The following is a 19,959-nucleotide window of genomic DNA, read 5'->3' as shown; positions in this document are numbered from 1 at the left end:
CCAGGCAGAGGGAACAGCAAATTCTAGGTTTCTAGCATAATGAAGAACTTAGTGTGTTTCAGGATCTGATACAAGAACGATCAGTATACAGTGAGGGGAAAGCTGATTAAGGCAGGCAATGGAAGGAACACGTAGGATGTAGATAAGAAGCTTCAACTTTACTAAACTCAATAGGAAGGCATTGTGGGATTCTGAGTACAGAAAAACATGGTCCAGTTTACAATTCTAAAAGATCACTTCGGCTCCCTCTGTAGATTGGATTGAAGGCAAGCAAGAGTGGAGAGGAGGGAAACAGGAAGATATGGCGTAGTCCAGGAAAGAGTTGATGCTGGCATGTTCTGGGGTGGTGGTAGTGAGAATAAATATAAATTGACAAAATATTTGTAGTTGAACTGGCAGGACTTGATCATGGACTGGATATCAAAAGTGAGGGAGACAAAGGGTCAAAATTAATTTTTCTGGGTTTTGGTCTGGAAACCGGGCAAGCAGAGATTCCATTTTCTGAGAGGGGGCAAGGGCAGGTCTGCAGTGGGGGTCAGGGAGCGCTTCAGTGTGGGCATGCTATGTTTGCAAGAGAACCAGTTTAAGATGTCAAGTAGTTGACTAAATGCCTGAGACTAGAGACCAGATCTGAGGTCTTGGCCGCAGATATGAGCTTGGGGTTGTTAGCATACAGACATGGTTTAAAGCTGTGGCACTGGATGAGATCAGAGAGAAGGGCAGGAGTGAGTCTTGACCTGAATAAGATTGAATAAAGAAGAAGGAGCTAGTGGCAGAATGAGGGATGGCCAGCGGGGTGGGGGAAAAAACAAAAGCATGGTGCTGAGGAAGCTAAGAGAGGAAGGAGAATGTTTCTTAGAGAAGTATTTGAATGCTACAGAGAAGGTGAGCATGAGGAACAGTGAGTGGTCTGCCCATTGGATTTAGCACCATGGTGTGGTGTGGGTAGAACCCAGACTGCTGGAAGAAAGAATGGGAAGTAAGGAAGTGAACATAGTACACACTGATATATCTTTTCAGAAAGCATATTAGCAAGAGAGGAATGGAGGAGGTATCTTAGAAGGACATGTGAGGTCACAGGAAGTGCAGCAGGCATTCCCGGTTGTTTCCCAAATACCCATTCTCCCCTTCTTCCTTATTACTGTTTTGGGATAGCAGAATGTTTAATTAGAAAACTATTTCCCTGCCTCCCTTGCTATTTGGGGAAACCAGTGAGATGTAAGTAGAATTCACTGGCTGGAGTTTCTATCTAATCTCTCTTAAAGGGACAGACTCAGCTATCATCTTTCTTTCATGCTTCCTAGATGGCAGACGTGATGGCCATATGGTGGCAGGCCAGGTCTCACTAACAGCTGAACAGGCAAACCTCTAAGAACTGTTTCAGCACTGACTGAGTGGTGAAGTTAAATATTAAAAGCTGAAAGAGCCAGTGCCCTTATACAAAGGCTGGAATGTAACAAAAGCCCACCAAGAGTTTTACCTAGGTCTTTCCTGGGCCTTGAAGCATGGCGAGATAATGAAGGAATTCTTAACAGGACCCGTTTAGGATTAAACAAGTTTTATTGGGGGTCTGAAGAAACTTCCAAGACCTCTACAAACAAGTTTTACTGGGGATCTAAAGGAACTCCCCAAACCTCCATGATTTAGTAGGAGACAACATTGCCCCCAGCACCTGGACCCATCTAGATTAAGTAATTTAAATTTAAGTCAATTTAAGTAATTTACTTCCAGAGGAAGATCTTCAAAACTCAGACCTTAGTTATAGATTAGAAGTTAATCACTTGTGTCTTTAGATGCATACACACTTACATGTAGACATATAGCTTAGAAGGTATATAAGTTCTGGAAAGCTTTGTAATTTTGAGTTGGTCTGGCAACATTTTCCAGGCCTTCTTCCTGTACCTGGTTACAGAAATAAACTCCCTTCTTTTCCCATTTCATCTGCATCTTGTTATTGGGCTGTAACAATAAGCAGCCTGATGCTCAGTTTGGTCCAGGAACAATATGAAGCAACCATGAGAAGACTTCGAGGAGAGAAGCCCCAGTTAAGGAAACAGAATAGATAGATTGGGAAGGAAACTAGGGCATCAAAAATATTTTTATAGATGAGATACCAGAGTATGTTTGCATGTTAGTGTGGGCCAGGGGCATGATGGCAGGACTGCGGCCCTTGAAAAGGCCAGAGTAGAGAGATCTTGGCATATGTTGATGACTTGGCCTTTGACAGTCTGCTGCAGAGGATGTAGGACACTTCCAGTGCTCCTTTCCTGAGGAAAATACCTGCAGCAACTCTCACATTCCATTGCCCTTTTTCATCCTTTGTCCTTTTCCCCACAGACTAGAAACTTCTGTCTCTTCCTCCTCAAATTCATTCCTCATGCTGCTCCCACAGTGAGCATTCTAAAACGCAAGTAGGATTTTTAAAACACCGAGGAACTCCTCATTGGTTACAGGATGAAGTGACATCTTGCCTTGTATTTAGGCATTCTCTCCTTGGTCTTTTCAGCTTCTGGTCTTCAGCATTTCCTAAGCATTCTGTGTACCAGGCATACCTGGCTGTTTGCATGTCCCTAAAGGTGTCTGTATTTTTCCCACTATATGCATTTCTTCATACTTTTCCTTGGCCTATACTCTTCTTTCTCTTTGCACAGATATACCTTCAAGGAGCATTCTCTCGCCACTCCCACCCCAGGCTCTCACTGCAGCTTTTCCAACTCTGTGAGCTGCCCAGAAGTCTCCCATAAAATATATTTTCTTAACTAAATTAGCTGGTTTATGATCAGAGATGCCATATAACATATAATTTTGGCCAGGTGCGGTGGCTCACGCCTGTAATCCCAGTACTTTGGGAGGCTAAGGTGGGCGGATCACCTAAGATCAGGAGTTCAAGACCAGCCTGGCCAACATGGTGAAATCCTGTGTCTACTAAAAATAGAAAAATTACCTGGGCATGATGGTGGGTGCCTGTAATTCCAGTTACTATTGGGAGGCTGAGGCAGGAGAATCACTTGAACCTGGGAGATGGAGGTTGGAGTGAAAAATTACATATATTATTATACATATGTAATTTTATTTCAGTGCAGTATCAGAGAGTTAGTCCCTTGCAATAATTTTAGACATTCCCTTGAAGCAAAGCTTATTCTCCTCAGGTGAACATTCTGTCCCTCAGGTTTCTGACTGCAGTTCTGCTCCTTGCCAAGACAGCATCTGGGTGAATGGGGCCAGGTTGTGGCTTACAGTGTCCTCTTGGTAGTGGCAAGGAAAGAGTCCTTTGGATTCATGTGGTGTCCTGAGATCATTCTGGTTGCCATGACAGTGTCTTTTGTTTCTATGACAACATCCCTTGTTGACTTGAGGGATGCTTGCCCTATTGGCATTTGCTTCTGAAGTCAAAACTGGTGTTGCTTGCAGCTCAGTTTCTCTAGGCATGGCAGAGGCTGCAGTGCTTCCTGGATGCCAACCTCACTCTCCACAGAGCCTCTCATGTTCCCCATTGGTTTCAGGTTGAGGGTGGGATGGGGCGTTGGAGTAGGGCTCAGCCTTCTCTGCTAAGTCGCCCCTCACCACAGGAGGTCCCATGGTTGGAATGCTGGCTGTCAGATTCAGCCATCTTCCAGTTTCCATTTTTAGGGCCCAATGGGGGACTCCTGGGTTCCAACATATCTTATAGAAAGAGCAGCTCAGGAGAGCTGAGCTCTGGCTGTCCCATTCTGAACATGCTATACCACTGAGTTTTACTCTGATGTGGCCAATCCCCAAGTTCTTATGGGCATGCCAGGGTGTCTGGTCCACAAGATGAGACTTCTTTTCTTTTCTTTTCTTTTTGACAGTCTCACTCTGTTGCCCAGGCTGGAGTGCAATGGGTCAATCTCGGCTCACTTCCTCTCAGGGTTCCGGATAGGGCATAGGTCAGGAGCCCCCAGACCTAATTGTTCTCACTTATCAGGGTTTCAGCCCATGGAGAGAAACTGGAACACAGTTTGTCTACCTCCCCACCTTTGTTTCCTTTCTTCTCTCCACCCTCTGCCTTCTATAACCTTGGACTATAAGGAATGGGCTTCTCTTTTACTTCTGTTTCACAGTATATTCCTTTTTCTCTGCCTCTGACAATTCTCTTGCCTCAGCCTCCTGAGTAGCTGGGATTACAGGTGTGTGCCACTGTGCCCGGCTAATTTTTGTATTTTTAGTAGAGACTGGGTTTCACCATGTTGGCTAGGCTGGTCTTGAACTCCTGACCTCAGGCGATCCACATGCCTTGGCCTCCCAAAGTGTTGGGATTACAGGCATGAGCCACTGCACCCAGCCTCCTACCTCTAATTTTATGGCTCTCTTATCTACACTATAGGGAAAATTCTATATCAAGCTGATATGTTAAACGCACATAAAAATTTTTAGAGTTTCAGACTTACTGCCTTGCTTTCAGCAGCTATTGTCTTTCTTTACATTTCTTCTTCAACAATCCAACTTTGCCTTTGCCCATCCCATTCTCCACCTGCTGCCAGCAAAGGTAAGTAACTTGGCTGACTGGAGAAGTACAGGTAATGTAATGTACATGCAAGTCTATGTTAGCATTTTCAAGTGTTTTCTACCTTTCACTAAATAATCCTAACTGATACAAGCAGCATGATACACAATTCTTAATTTGCCTGCAGATAAGTTAATCTTGTCTATTTGCTAAAGTCTTTCCAAGTATTATCCAAAAGGGAGTTGATTCAGAGCACAGAGAAAAACAGATGGGACAAGTGCCTTGGCAGTGGGAGGAAGGCAGGAACTCAGGTCAGGTTTGATGAGCAGAAGCTAACCCCACAGCTCATGATGCTGTGGAGTGATGCAAACCACCTGGAACCCAAGTGTCACCTGTGGAGACTACGGGGCGTGGAGGCAAGGGAGGTTTGACAATCCTAGGCTATTGGATAAACCACTGCATTTAACTGAGCGGATCTACACATGAGTAGGATACTTTATGAGGCAAACTGAGGGCTGACTTAGTAACAATTCAAAATGCTACATAAACAAAGGAATTTTCACCTTCGGATTTTTTACTACAAACATTGTCTCCCTCATAAGTTGGGTTTGTTGCCCTTTATATCAATTATTCACTAATTATTTTTCCATGCCTCAGATGTGTGAAACCCTTGAAGAATTACAATGAAGATGTTTACCATCAAGTGTGGAAAAAAGTAGCATGAGCCTAAGATAATCAAGAGACCAATAAATGCCAGAATGTGAGAGATTTGAAGGCTCTTCAAGACTTTTTTTTTTTTTTTTTTTTGAGACAGTCTCGCTCTGTTGCCAGGCTGGAGTGCAGTGGTGCAATCTCGCCTCACCGCAATCTTTGCCTCCTGGGTTCAAGCAATTCTCCTGCCTCAGCCTCCGAAGTAGCTGGGATTAGAGGCATGTTCCACCATGCCCAGTTAATTTTTGTATTTTTAGTAGAAACGGGGTTTCACTATGTTGGCCAGGCTGGTCTTGAACTCCTGACCTCGTGATCTACCCGCCTCAGCCTCCCAAAGTGCTGGGATTACAGGCGTGAACTACTGTGCCTGGCCTCTTCAAGACTTTCTTAAGCAGAGGGTCCTATACTGGATTTGCTAAGTCAGAAAGAAATAAAGAGATGAAAAATGATTGGCATCAGGTTTCTCATTGTTGGAGTAAGAGTTTACACACAAGCCAGAGGAAGAGGCTCGATTATTCCAGGTGGTGATGAATTAGACTAGAGATATCAGTAGAAACTCATGTTTAGCTTAATGTAGATACAGATGGTTGCATATACAAATGTTTCTATATCCACCAGTTACTATACACATATTCATTACCTTGCTCTGTCAGCTGAGAGGATCTAGAAGAAACGATGTCCCAGTAGCAAAGAATACACCCCGTCCCCAGATCTTAATTTTTAATACCATTCTCTAATAAAAGAGCCTTGGAGAAATGGCTGACTCTAGGATTGGTAGAACTGGGCAAGAAATATACAAAATGAGCCTGAGCCTCTTGTAGTACTAGAAACTAAGAAAATGCTCAAAAAAATCCACAATAGTGGGAGTATGTCAAAGGAGTATCTGAGGTAACTGAAAAAGCTCTCAATGGACAAAGCTGAAACAATTTGAATAGCAAAATAAAGTAGTTCTGGATTATAATACAAACTATCAGATAAATATCCAAGAATCCCTGTTGATAGAAACAAATTATTGAATAAATACAGGCAAATGGACAAGTCTTCCATATAGAAAATTTTCAAATAATTCATGTAGCTGCTTTGCACTTGTATTCATCCACTTTAATACTGCTGTAAAGAACTGCCCAAGACTGAGTAACTTATAAAGGAAAGAGGTTTAATCGACTCACAGTTTAGCATGGCTCGGGAGGCCTCAGGAATCTTTCAATCACAGTAGAAGGCGAAGGGGAAGCAAGACACCTTTTTCACAAGGTGGCGGGAAGAAGCGCCAAGTGAAGAGGGAAGAGCCCTCTATAAAACCATCAGATCTCGTGAGAGCCCACTCACTATCACGAGAACAGCATGGGGCAACCGCCTCCATAATTCAATTACCTCCACCTGGTCCCTCCCTTGACACCTGGGGATTATTTGGATTACAATTCAAGATGAGATTTAGGTGGGGATACAAAGCCTAAAAACATCAGCACTCAAGGATGAAAAGCATGACTCTCTACTCATTAAATGTGGGCTTCACACAGTGACTTCTTTCCAAAGAGTACAGTGTGAAACAGAGGGAAAAAGAGTAACTTTACAGAAGAAAAACTTGAAAAACACTACCTGGGCCAGGTGATCAAGGTTAGCATCCACAGTAATGGTTGTGGACCCTTGATATGGTAAGAATGACACTTATCTTCCCAAAACCTGTAACCTCAGTCTATTCATGAGAAGAACAGCAGGTAAATTCCAGTTGAGAGACATTCTGTGAAATACCTGACTGGTACTTCTTAAGACTGTCAAGGTCATCAATAACTGAGAAAGTGTCACAATGAAGAGGAGCCTAAGAAGACATAGCAACAAAATATCACATAGTTCCCTGGTTAGAACCTTGGAAGGGAAAAATGTAAATGCCAAAAAAATCTGAATAAAGCATGGTCTTCAGTGAACAATGATATGCCAACATTGGTTTATTAATTGTGACACGATATTAACAATAGAGGAAACTGGGTTTGGGGTATATGGGAAGTCTCTGTACTATTGTTGCTATCTTTATGTAAATCTAAAACTATTCTAAAATAATGAGTTTATTTAAAAGTATGGCATGGCGGGGAAAAAATCACTGATAAATGGGAATCATTTTTTTGTATCTCTAAGTTTAACTCTCTAAGCCTGTTTATTATGTGGAGCTGATAATGTCCACATCACAAAGTAGTGGCAATGGTGAAATGAGATAATACACCCGAAGTTCTGTGCCCAGCACAGAGAACGTTCTTGGTAACTTCTTTTCATTCCTTTTTCTTCCGCCTCTCTCTCCCCCTCCCCCATTGTCACATAAGGCTGACACAGTGCTTTTAAGTAGCTTCACTTTGAGAATAGTCCATCCACTCTTAAAAGCCTTCTGTTCCTCCTGTCATCTGACAAGCAAATTCCTGCATTAATGCTTGCCAAGAAGTCCTTCCAGATGCTATCGTTGGCTTTTGGCAGAGTAACTCATTCTCAATGCGGAGTGTCGGGGTAGGTGACTCAGGTGGTAGGCAGATGGCTGTCTGCTTGTCCATCAGGCCAGCTTTCTGGCCCTTTGCTGGTAATCACTGCTCTCTGGACCAGAGCCTTCGTTCACTTTTACCAAGCCTGTCCGGCTAGCAGTAAAGGACACTGAACTAGGCAAGCTGAAGCCTGAGTGTGAGGCCAGCTCTGCCTCCAGCTGTGCAGTTGTAAGGGCATCACTGCTTTCCTGGGCCCTGATTTATTCGCCTTTAAAATGGGAAAGTAGCTAGGTACAGTGGCTCACGCCTGTAATCCCAGCACTTTGGGATGCTGAGGCGGGTGGATCACCTGAGATCAGGAGTTCAAGACCAGCTTGGCCAACATGGTGAAACCCTGTCTCTACTAAAAATACAAAAATTAGCCAGGTATGGTGGTGTGCTCCTGTAATACCAGATACTTGGGAGGCTGAGGCAGAAGAAACGCTTGACCCCAGGAGGTAGAGGTTACAGTAAGCTGAGATCATGCCAATGCACCCCAGCCTAGGCTACAGAGGGAGACTCTGTCTCCAAAAACAAAATAAAATAAAATGGGGAAGTAAATGGCCTTGTTTCTTTCAAATGGTTGTCATGAATATCAGTGAGTAACCATGATAATGACAACTGAGACTAGCTGAGTGCTTCCTGTGTAGAAGGCCAATTTCCATGAGTTTCTCACAACGGCTCCCTGAATGTGAGAGAGGCAGGTGCTGTTGTTAGTGTCATGTTTCAGTGAGAAAATTTTTCTTGGGAGATGTTAAGCCCCTTATACAAGATCACATGACTAGTAAAGGCTACAGTCAGGATTTGAACCCAGGTCTGCTCTTAGGTAGGTGCTGTGACTCATGACATTGTATTGTCGCTTTGTCATCCTTCACATTGCAAACCAAGGATTGCCTCCTCAGTCTGTGCAGTGGAAATAACCAGTCCTGGGTTTAAATCTATTGATCAAGTACTTTATGGAATTTTGCAACTCCCCTCTCCACCTTGGAATTGTCAGAGATTGGCTGGGTTTCTAAGTTTAAAGATGATGCCACCAAGTTATTTGCTTACTATCAGAGATATTCCTTTTCCTCCTTTTCTGCTATTTGCTTTTTTGTTTTGTTTTGTTTTGTTTTCATCATTGAAGTTAGTGGCTCTCTTGATTATCAAAAAATACTTCTCTCCAATCTCTTTTCTTCATAGCTGATTCAGTTTTGTAAACCATGTATTGCAGATTTTAACATGCATGGAATCACTGGGGAATCTTGTGAAAATGCAGATTCTGATTCAGTAGATCTGGATAGGGCCTAAGATTCTGCACTGTAACAAGCTCCAGGTGATACTAATGCCTCTGGTCCCAGAACACCTTTTGAGGTGTCCATTCATGGAGACATAGGACTGGGTGATGTTTCTAGTGCTGCAGAGAGCTCTGTGAGCAGTTAACAAAGGGGAAGGAGACATAGAACATAGGCATAGCCCTCTGCAGGCTCCCCAGGTAGCCTGGCACCAAGGCCGAACCCTTGCCCCTGCTCTGTGATGCTCTGTTTCCAATGGAACATAATTACAAACCAGAAGCTTCCTGTCCCAGGACACACAGAACATGCTTTCGTTGTTCGCCACACTATAATATGATAAGAGAGCCAGGCAAACCAGCAATTAGGGACTGCACTAGAAGTCTCTTCTTGTGGACTTGCTTCAGATTATTGGGTGAAATGCATAATTTCAGTGATGGTAGCCCAGGGGGTTGTTGCACTATTCAATCTCATTTCCTTTTACTGTCAGTAAGTTATTCCTGTGCATTGATCCCTCACTCCAGGAAAGTGCTGAGCCACATTTCTGACAGTGTTGACCTTTGTCTGAAACTCTGGACAAAATTTCAGGGAGTAAGATGATTAACTAAAAATGGATTTGGAGATTATCTATGGGTTTCAACGTCAAGGTCATGTCTGACCCTAAACAACTGAGAAGTTATTCGGAAAAATACCAAGGCGATTTATAGGCTCAATACATCAATTTTTCTCTTTCAACCACCCCTCTTTCTAAGTCTTCTTAAGATGTTTCCTGGGCTAATAAAATAGGAACATATTTATCTCATAAAGTTGAAAGTTGAGTTTAACCTCCCCTTTAGTTCTTATTGCATGTTTTTGATTTAAGCATCCATCAGGAAACTACCCCTTCCAAGGGAATAAAACGCTGCTTATGATTCTAATTATGTGCATAATGCTCGAAATTATATCAGAAAAGAAGGCCTCATTTCACCATTTTACTTTGAAGTAGATCTTTGATGCATCAAATAGTCTGTGTATTGCAAAGAAAACAGAAACTCTCCATTGCTCTAGTTTCTCCTATGAATACCTGGATTGTCCTTCATCCTGACCAATTCCCCAGGTTGTTTCTTGCTTCCTGATAATTCTTGCCACTTGTTAGGAATGGTGGTTCTGGACGACTAACCTCCCCATATCTTCTGCCTACCTTGCCTACCACCCTTTGTTCACCTGGCAAGTTAGTCTGTGCTAACTTGTCATCTTCACCTCTCCCCCAGGGATGGGGGCGGGGTGGGATCCCAACTGGTATTGGTAGACCATTCAAATGGCCAGTGGGATTGGGTAGGGTTATCAGGAGGTTGACAGATTCAGGAACACCACAGAAGAGACTTAGTTTTGCCATACAAGCTCTTCCCAGGGTGTGAGCAATGGGCAAATGAGCAGGTGCACATCTGATTCCTGGATGTGAAGGTTGCTCGTTTGGAGTCTTTATGTACTCACTGGTCTGTTTTAGAGCATCTGTGTGTTTTTTTTTTTTGAGACGGACTCTCGCTCTGTCGCCCAGGCTGGAGTGCAGTGGCCAGATCTCAGCTCACTGCAAGCTCCGCCTCCTGGGTTCCCGCTATTCTCCTGCCTCAGCCTCCCGAGTAGCTGGGACCACAGGCGCCGCCACCTCGCCCAGCTAATTTTTTGTGTTTTTAGTAGAGACGGGGTTTCGCCGTGTTAGCCAGGATGGTCTCGATCTCCTGACCTTGTGATCCGCCCGTCTCGGCCTCCCAAAGTGCTGGGATTACAGGCTTGAGCCACCGCGCCCGGCCCTGTGTTTTAACTATCTTTTAAAAATAGGTTTCTGCCACTAGGCTTACATTCCTTGAAAAGACAGAGAGTGCTCTGAGCGTTTATTTCATTTTCTACTTCACCATCTTAATAGAGCCTGGCTCCAAGCAAGTGTTTATTGTTTGCTGACCAAATGTGTAAGGAATGATAACTAGATAAATAAATAATTTAAAAAGCCAATTTTTTGGAACTGTTTTCCTTGTGGGGTAATTTTAATTAAGCATATCAGTCTTTCTTTGCATAAAATGTTGGGTAAATACCCCAAATTTTAATGAATTAATTGAACCCAGTTTCATATATGGCACATTTTCTGTAACCTTTTTTTGTTTGTTTGAGACGGCGTCTTGCTCTGTCACACAGGCTAGAGTGCAGTGGCACGATCTGGGTTCACTGCAATCTCTGCCTCTCAGGTTCAAGTGATTCTTCTGCCTCAGCCTCCTGGGTAGTTGGGATTACAGGTGCCCTCCACCACGCCTGGCTAATTTTTGTATTTTTAGTAGAGTTGGGGTTTTACATGTTGGCCAGGCTGGTCTTGAACCCAGCCTCTGTAACTTTTTTTGTTTTTTTTCGACACCAAGTTTTGCTCTTGTTGCCCAGGCTAGAGTGCAATGACACGATCTCATCTCACCACAACCTCCGCCTCCTGGGTTCAAGCAATTCTCCTGCCTCAACCTCCCACGTAGCACCCCACCCAGCTAATTTTGTATTTTTAGTAGAGACAAGGTTTCTCCATGTTGGTCAGGCTGGTCTTGAACTCCTGATCTCAGGTGATCCACCCACCTCAGCCTCCCAAAGTGCTGGGATTACAGGCGTGAGCCACCATGCCCGGCCAGCCTCTATAACTTTTTACTCTGAAGAATTTCAGATGGTCAAGAGTGCTTCTCCAAATGTTGAGGAAAAGGACTGCAGACTGGATGCCCAATTTGTTGGCTCAAGTAAATTAGGATGAGTGATGTTATAAGAAACCAGTCGGGAAACCAAGAGGAGAGTGTTCCTCACCACAAGGGTTATTCATACTAGAAGTGCCAGATGACGGAGAATGGTGCATGCATAATTTCTGCTGAAAGGTTACTAAGAATATCAAAGACACAGGTGTGGCTCACAAAAATCCAACAATCCAATTAGGATCCAACCTTTTAGCTTGTTGGTTTCACAATTTTGTTAGAGAAATCAACTGTTCTCTGAGGGACTAATTCTGTTAGTAAGAAACTGTTCGTTGTAATTTGCTATGTAGAGCTTTAAGAATTTGAAATTTTTAATGCCTGCTGAAAAGAAGGTATTTTTCTTCCTTTCCTCTTCTTTCAGATTGAAATAGTCAATTATATTTTGATGGAATGAAACCTGTTTTGTATGTTTGGTTCATGGTATGGATGTTAGTTTTCTGCTGTTCAAAATTCACACAGCTCATCCTTCCGAAGTCTTGAAGAGGAGATGTTACCTAATTCAATTGTCCACACAAGACAGGGACCCAGAACTGGAAAGACAGGACTTAAAGGGGTGGGAGAGAACTAGTGTCTCTCATGGACCTTGCTTTTCGGGCTTTGAACAGTTTAGACCAATAAGGTTCTACTGATGCCTTATACCGAGATGTGAAGCATGTTGTAAATCATTTGTCCTTTGAAGTTTACAATTAAGGAGTAATCAAAGCCACACTGAGTCACTTCCGTTTGTATTCCAGCCTGTGATGGAGACAGCAGGCAACTAATGTAGCAGGTGCTGAGTCAAGCATGGATACAGCGCCTCTCAGGTGTGCTGCAACAGAGGAAAGGGTCTGACGAACGACCTGTCTAGCTATGCTTGAGGGACGCCTGGGTGGCTGGGGAAAGGTAGCCTGTGTCTCTCATGTCAGCAAGTCAGGGGCTGAGCACTAAGCTCACACCATAAATAAGAATATCTTTTATTTCCCTTTTGCTATCCCCAGGCTTTAGCGAAGTTTACCCAAGTGTTCTAGCTTTGTCCTAAGAGTGCTCAGGGGCATTAGGGACAAGGCCTGGACTTGATGCTTTGGCTGTAACATTAGAGAGGGAAGGGGATCAGTCTAATGATAGCCATGGTGCCTTCTGAGATGTCCCTAAGGGAAAGGTGACAGAGAACAGACATTGGGGTTATTATTCATAGAACACATCCTCCCTTGACAACTTTAAAGACAATGGGTCTCACCGTGGCTCCCTGTACAGATGTTCCCTAGCTTTGTGCCTTGGTGAGGCTTTTAAATTCTGTCACTGGGTATATGGCCTCAGAGTATCTACAGAGATCACAGGGTCATAACTAGCCCCTCTTAGGTTCAGAGATGTATCGGCCGCTTCTAGCTTTTAGGACTTCTAGCATGATCATGGTTTAAAAACTGTTTTGCAGACATGAAACAGGACACAGAGAAAAGTTGAATGCTCTTTTGGCTTCTTTCCTTATGAACACATCCATTATTGAAGGGAATCTGGCTTTGTGTACAGTGTCACCATTAATATTAAACCAGGGGAGACTGTGCAAATGTTGAAAATTGCATAATTGTCAAAATTTGAGGTCCACATTGGTCTTGCAGCCTCAGTCAATGTCTTCTTATGCCATGTCTGAGAGTCTCTGTTCACTACCCAGCACCAATGACAGCTTTAGGACACCTGGCAGATTCCTGATGGCCAGGATGGCATGAAAAACTAGTCCGGCTTCCCGAATGGCTGATTCAATTATATGATAGTTTATCATGAAACAAAGCATAATCCAAAGCAATTGCTTTGATGCAAAATTTCACCCCTCTCGTGAGCAGAATTTGTTTTGGCTCTCTAGCTGTCAAACCTGGCTAAATGTCAATATGACAAGGCTAAATGTCAATATAACAAGGCATGTATTTAACCTGAAGTGAACAATTTAGAACATTATCTGGCAGATCCAGATTCCCAAACCTGACATTTTTGATACAGTCAAATCTTTGGAGCTACAATGTGTATAAGACAATGATACCTCCTCCCCAGTTTATGCCTTTCTTTGCATAATGTTTCAGATAAGAAAAAAATTATTTTTCTGTATTCTTAATATCTTCTGGAATCCCACAGTTTGACACTGGGAAATTGATTTTTCTCCTCACATAGCTGTGAGCATCTTTAAAAATCTATCTTTTAATACGTTGTTTACTTTTGGAAAAATCCTGATTAAAAGCAGGCAAGATCGTAACCAAATACTTCAGAATATGCAAAAACAGCACTTTCACTTCCTCTCAGCAGTGCCAGTACTACTCAGGGCATACCCATCCTCATTGCATTTTAGCTCTGGAATCAGAGACAAAATTGATAAAAATAGACATGAATAATTCTATTCCTTATGAAATAAGACAAATTATGCTTTGGGAGAAAATCATTTGCTATAAAGTATAAAATGTTTTAATGTTTATATCTTATAATAAAACCATGACACGTTTATAAACACTCTATCAGGCATTTTTACAATGGGGCCACCCACCGCTGACAACTAGAAACGCAATAAATATGCACAGACACACTGAGTATGAAATATACATCTTGATTTTATAATCGTGTGTGCTTTATTTTTTACACAAATGGAATGGAAGTGTTGAATATTTACACTTAACAGGAGTGTAAGCTGTGCAGTGTCTCTGTAAACTCCAGCCCAGGCAAGGAGTATTCCCACCTCCCTCCCATCCTGCACTACAGCTCGATGGAGAAACATCCTGTCAGAGAGAAGCACAAAACTGTCATATTGAAAGGATCTAACGGGTACAGCCTGGTGCACTCAGAAGTTAAGAAACACTTAGGAAACACAAACTCAAAAAGGAGAGAAGAAAAGTCTGCCATCCCATTGGGAGTCAACCTTGTCACTTGGTTGTCTGTCCTCATGAGTTGCTAGGGAGATACTGTACTCTTTAGATGATCTTTGTCTAAATTGTCCGCCTGCCTTAGCTTTGTCCTCAGCTGTTACAAGAAACTGCACAGCTGTACAAGAAATGATTTCCAAAGCACAGGTTTCAGTGAGGAAGGATATTTACAGACTTGAGTGTGTGTGTGGGTTTCCAACCACAGTCATTCATACTCAATGTAACATGTGTGTACATGGTATACATACCATATATACCATACATACACAGAAGTAAAATGTATATCACAGAATTCTGTAGGGAGTCCCCTGGCAAGTCAGCTGTCACAGGAGGTACTCCACATGCTTCAAGGGAATTGATCTTTTTCCCCCTAGGAGTGACAAATTAATGTGATCAACTTAGGAATTAGCCTGAGTCCTTGACTTAAATATATTTGTAGGAATTTAGGCAGGACCAAGACAGGAAAGAAGAGATTTCATTTCACCAGCAAGTCCATTCAGTCTCACCAGAGCAAATCACCAGCTGAAAAGCAGAAGGGGCTTCACATGAAAATGGGAAAAAGAAAGCTTATGAATGGGAAAAAAATGTCTCTCTCCAAACCAAGGTGATGGCATGGCTTCAATGAGGAGGAAGAGGTTTGCTGTCAGAATAATTGGGGCCAGAGTCTGCCTTTATTGAAAGGAAGTGTCCTCAGAGCCATGCGGTAGTGCTGGGAGTGGGCTCGCTTAGGAGCAGCGTTCAGGCAGAGGCACTCAGGCGCCGGCAGGGCCCACAGCACATGCATCATCGCTGCCAGGGCAACGGTGCAGGCTGGATCCGGGAGGCGGGCTGGAGCAGGCTCCACGTCAGGGCCTCACGCTCAGCTTTGCTTTCTGGGCTGAGTAGGTGAAACGGCGACCTAAAGTATTTGTGTCATTAGTCCAGTGCACGGACTTGCTGTCTGAATCAGCCATGAGCCCTTTAGAGGACAGAAAAATCAATACAGGGATGTGCGGGAGAAGATGATCAGAGATGCGAGGAGAGGAGAAAGGACAGAAGAGGAATAAGAAGGGCAAAGAAACAGAGACTGAAGGAGAGGTGGACAAAAAGAGAAAAGGAATAGAGAAGGATTATAGGAGAAAGTAAAAAAAACAAAAGGGGGGGGAAGAAAAAAAAGAAAAAGGAGAGGAAAAAAAAAAAAAAAAAAAAAAAAACAAAAGAGAGAGAGAGAGATGGAATTAGTCAGAAATAGAAGAAGGAGGAGAGCAAGGAAAAGAATGAAGAAAAAAACCAGAGTCTCGAGCCAGAGGTTGGAGAGTTCTTTCCTGGCTCGGAGTCCTGAAGGGCTGGCAGTAGGATCTAAGACAGCGCACAGAGGCACCCGAGTGCGGCTTTGTGAAGACAGGCTCTTTAAGCAGACAGAGCCAACCCAAGAATTTGGGGCTGGGAGAAAAGGCCTGCAAATAAACGGCCAAGAAATCCCGCAAAAGGCCTGCAAATAAATGGCCAACAATTCTGTGGGAGGAGAGCAAAAAATGAATGCCTCTGCACTTAGCTGACAAATGGAATTTTGATTTTGGTAAAGCTGAGAGCCCCGTGGTGCTACACATTGTACCAGAGCATGAAAAATAGCACCAGTTACACGATCTGGCACTTTTCTGAAAGGGCCCAGCATGTGTGAAGGTGACATTGCACCCCCAGCAAGCCTTCAGGTTGGAGAGAGCTCTGGACAAAGTTTGCAGTGTTAGCACCAGTCTGGCCCCAGGCTCCGAGTGCATTTGCACCAGATGTAATCTGGGTAACTTTCATGCCATTTCCATACAAGTCATCAGATTTGCTGCAAAATACACCAGTTCATTGGAGCCATAGAGACATCAACATTGGGAAGTGCAAGACAACACAACAAATGGAGGTGTAAATTCTATAGGAAAAGACCCTCTCACCAATTTGCTTGGTGATTCTTCAAGCAAATATATATGTATCTATATAATTATATAAATCTACATAAAAAATCAGTGCAAATGCCAATTCTAATCTGAAAGCATCTACACTAGGAAAATAAATAGTTATATTACTACAAAACCAAGGGTTGGTGGTTCAATTTGATTGTACTCAGCCACAGCAATACTAGTAAATGAAAGCACATCACACGACCCGCAAAAACATCTACTCATTAATGACAGTCTTTTAAATAAATGGTTGCATGCTCAGTTGAGAAACCAAAGAAGTTATCATGGTGGCCTAAAAATAGAGCTGGGATCAGGAATGGCATTCTGGTGGCAGAAAACTTCTGGGAGCAATATTGATGAAAGTAGGCCTTGACCTGAAACTGGCGAATTGCAGACATGGACATATCTTTAACATTTTGAGCAATCTAAGGAAGTCTCTGGAAATTTAACTTTCATGAGAGGGAAAATGCATTGCTAGCCCTTCCATTGGCAAAGGAAGCCTCAAGACTATGGGAAGATGCATAATTTTGCATTTCTGTGTTTGTTTTGCTGACTGCAGCCAGGCAGACGATGTTTAGTGTAAGATGAACAATGCCTGTTTTTGGAAAGAGACTTTCATTCTAAGCTCTGATGTTCTTACTGTGAAGAAGCCCCATCACACTGATGGCTCTATCTCTTGCTCTCCTACCCAGCCTACATGCTGGTTTGCTGCACAGTGTGGCAGAATCCCTGCCAGGTCTGGATGTACCCCAGAAATAAGGCGATGGGGCTTAGTCTGGGCATGCACAGAACCCAGAGTAGAGTGGTTATTATCACTGAAAAGTCTCTCTCTAAACACCATGGGCAAAAGCAATGCTGATGTTGCCATCCACTCTAAAGTGGGAAACTAACTCTTCTAGTTCAGTTTATAGGCTTTGGGAGGTTTCTTTTTTTAAATCATCATTATTATAATTGTTAAAAAATAAACTTGGTCCAGGTGCAGCTCCAAGAAAGGCAGTTCAATTGGTTGAGCTCAAAGTCATTAATTGTCTTTCCTTGTGACTCTATCTCTTTGCCCTGTACATAGAAACAAAAAAGTCTGCACCCCTCACCCCCAACCAGACACTTCTCTTCTCTCTCTTCCTCAAAGAAATAGTGCATCTAGGAACAGATCTCCCGTTGGCTCTAACACCATCTCTGGATGTTACAAAACTCTCAGTTACTCTGTAAAACAAAAAAGTACTAATCCTAATTACTCATTGTTGGCCAAAATGCTAAATGGTCCTTTAAGAATTGTATGTTAGTAACTAGGAACAAAGTTATTCAACTATTTGCATGGCAGGCTCAGGTTATTTAACTAGAGAAAAGCAAAAACTTCCCTTTAGATCATTTGCATAAGTTTGTCTCTGAAAAGCCATCAGCATAAAAAAAATGCATTAACCAAATGTTTTCCAAAAATATCCATAAGGGCAACTCATTAAGGGATGTGCTCCATGAGAGTGTATCACTAATGTGGAAGGGAGGTGAGTGAGGAAGAAGTCTTTGTCAGACTTGAAAGGAACTCAGATGCTCTTAATGGATCATTGGCAACAAAAGGGAGAGTGCAACTTTCAGTTCTTGAATTTGATCATCTGCTGATGTTGCATACATTTAGTCTTTCAATATTAGTCTTTACAAAATATTTCACAAAACTTTTTTAACCTATAGAAATTTGTTTCTATACATTTAATATATTTTTATTGTATAAATTATTCTCATCTTTAGTGCCTTCTTTCAGTCTATAAATGGCAAAATAGGCAATCAACAATGATAAAGCTAATTCCAGGTGGAATCCCCTCCTGTCAGTGAGGTTAGTCCTCCATACACTTGCAAATTTTATGAAATGCTTGTCTTTGCAGATGCCAGTCAAAAAACTACACACTTATCCTTCCCTGATAGTATGTCGTCTCCAAAGGGACTCCTTTCTTTTTTCCTTCTTTCTTTCATTTGCTTGTTAAGAAATCAAAAGATGTGCATAGTTATAAAATTCGAAGTGTACCAATTACAGATGTGGGTAATGGGAAGGTTGGTGAGGTTCGAGTGCTGGCAATTTTTCTTTAAAGCAAAAGACACAGAGAGCTCTGCAGCTAAATCAGCTCTGGACATCAGCTGGGGTGAGGAGGCTCTCATCTCTTGGGCAGAAAGCCCGTCAGAGGTTCATCCCTACACCTGGCACTTTGAGCAAACCAAAGCCTTCCTTCATACTGCAATGTCTTTTCTGTCCCACCCTTTGGCCCCTCTGTTTCCTTCATGGCTTCATACAGTTTGTGTTGTACATTCATAAGAATTCACATTGACTGCAAAAACATAAATGCAACAAAAACATAAAAGCCTCCAAGTAGTATGTTATATATATTTTGTTCTTCTAAATGCTCTTCTGTCGTTGTCAGAGGCGCAGTAGCTAATTTATAACTTTTCCTTTGAGGGAATCCAGATGAAAGGCCCAGATTGCTCTTCAATAACAAGCTTGCATTGGTTATATATATCTTCTAAAGTATCTCCTTGGACAATAGCTATAACAAAAGCAAACATCCAGAATTAGAAATCATTTCCCGGATGGTGAAGAACAATCATCACTCACACATTGGAGGCTCAAATCAGTAGCAGACAACTCATCAGGAAGCTTCATATCATTTTTCATTAGTAAGAAAAAGCAGAGAATTCACATTAGCAAAGTTACATTCATGATTTTCAAAAATGCTTTCAATGGATATCCTGGATCAGTAACAAATGCATCACAGTCTTTGCACTTTCTACATGTCTGTCTGTAGTCCTGGACAATGAATTACTCATCTATTTAACCAATATTTTATGGGTGCCTACTCTGAGCCAGGCACTGAGCTAGGCATTGATCAATTTTCAGACTGAGAGCTCCCTATTTAGAAAAGAAAACTGGCCTTACAGTGTCTATATTTACTTACTTTGGCAGCAGCAGAAATTCAGATATTGTAGACACCGAGGAAATAATAAAGATTTTAGAAGGAAGTTTAGTTAACCTCCCAACCTTCAAAGCCCTTAATAGGAAAACCCAATCATTCCCAAAATCTCTGGTAAATTGAGATTTTACCATACAGGGCTATTCATATCGAGAATACCGTCAGTCTACTATTTATAAGGCACATAAATAGGAAGAAATATAAACAAACTGATCAGTTGTGTATTTCCTAAAACACTAAGTCACTTGGAGTAGATTTTAGTACATTTTGTTGTCTCATTTGAACAAAACTATCTTGTAGAAAGATTTCCAAAACACATCAATATTATTCATATGACACTATGTCTTAAAAATAAATTACTACTGAAAGATGATTTAGACATTTAAAAACAATCCTCAGAATATATTAATTATTGTATTGTATACCAAATATAAACCACTGTCAAAATGTACACTGTTTTGATTGTTTTTCCTACCTGGATGTTCTTTTAGGATGAA

General features: G+C 42.2%; 2 protein-coding genes across 25 annotated transcripts in view; both read right to left on the bottom strand.

The window, feature by feature from the left end:
- Positions 1-14,251: 14,251 nt before the first annotated feature.
- LOC108582186 lies at positions 14,252-16,485 on the bottom strand. The gene has a single exon (XM_031653900.1). It carries the CDS (start codon positions 16,335-16,337, stop codon positions 15,798-15,800), a length of 540 nt encoding a protein of 179 aa, XP_031509760.1. The 5' UTR covers positions 16,338-16,485; the 3' UTR covers positions 14,252-15,797.
- Positions 14,254-19,959, bottom strand: part of DLG2 (discs large MAGUK scaffold protein 2) — a 2,166,350-nt gene continuing 2,160,644 nt past the window's right edge. For all 24 annotated transcript variants that reach the window (XM_031653896.1, XM_017949244.3, XM_017949248.3 and 21 more), the window contains one exon: positions 14,254-19,039. In XM_031653896.1, coding sequence (XP_031509756.1) covers positions 18,933-19,039 — 107 coding nt within the window. In that variant the 3' untranslated portion in view covers positions 14,254-18,932. The remainder of the gene's footprint in view (positions 19,040-19,959) is intronic.

Source organism: Papio anubis, chromosome 12 (genome assembly GCF_008728515.1).
Source record: "Papio anubis isolate 15944 chromosome 12, Panubis1.0, whole genome shotgun sequence".
Taxonomy (NCBI): Eukaryota; Metazoa; Chordata; class Mammalia; order Primates; family Cercopithecidae; genus Papio; species Papio anubis.
The sequence above is the reverse complement of the archived record's forward strand: the minus strand, read 5'-3'. Positions and strand labels throughout refer to the sequence as shown.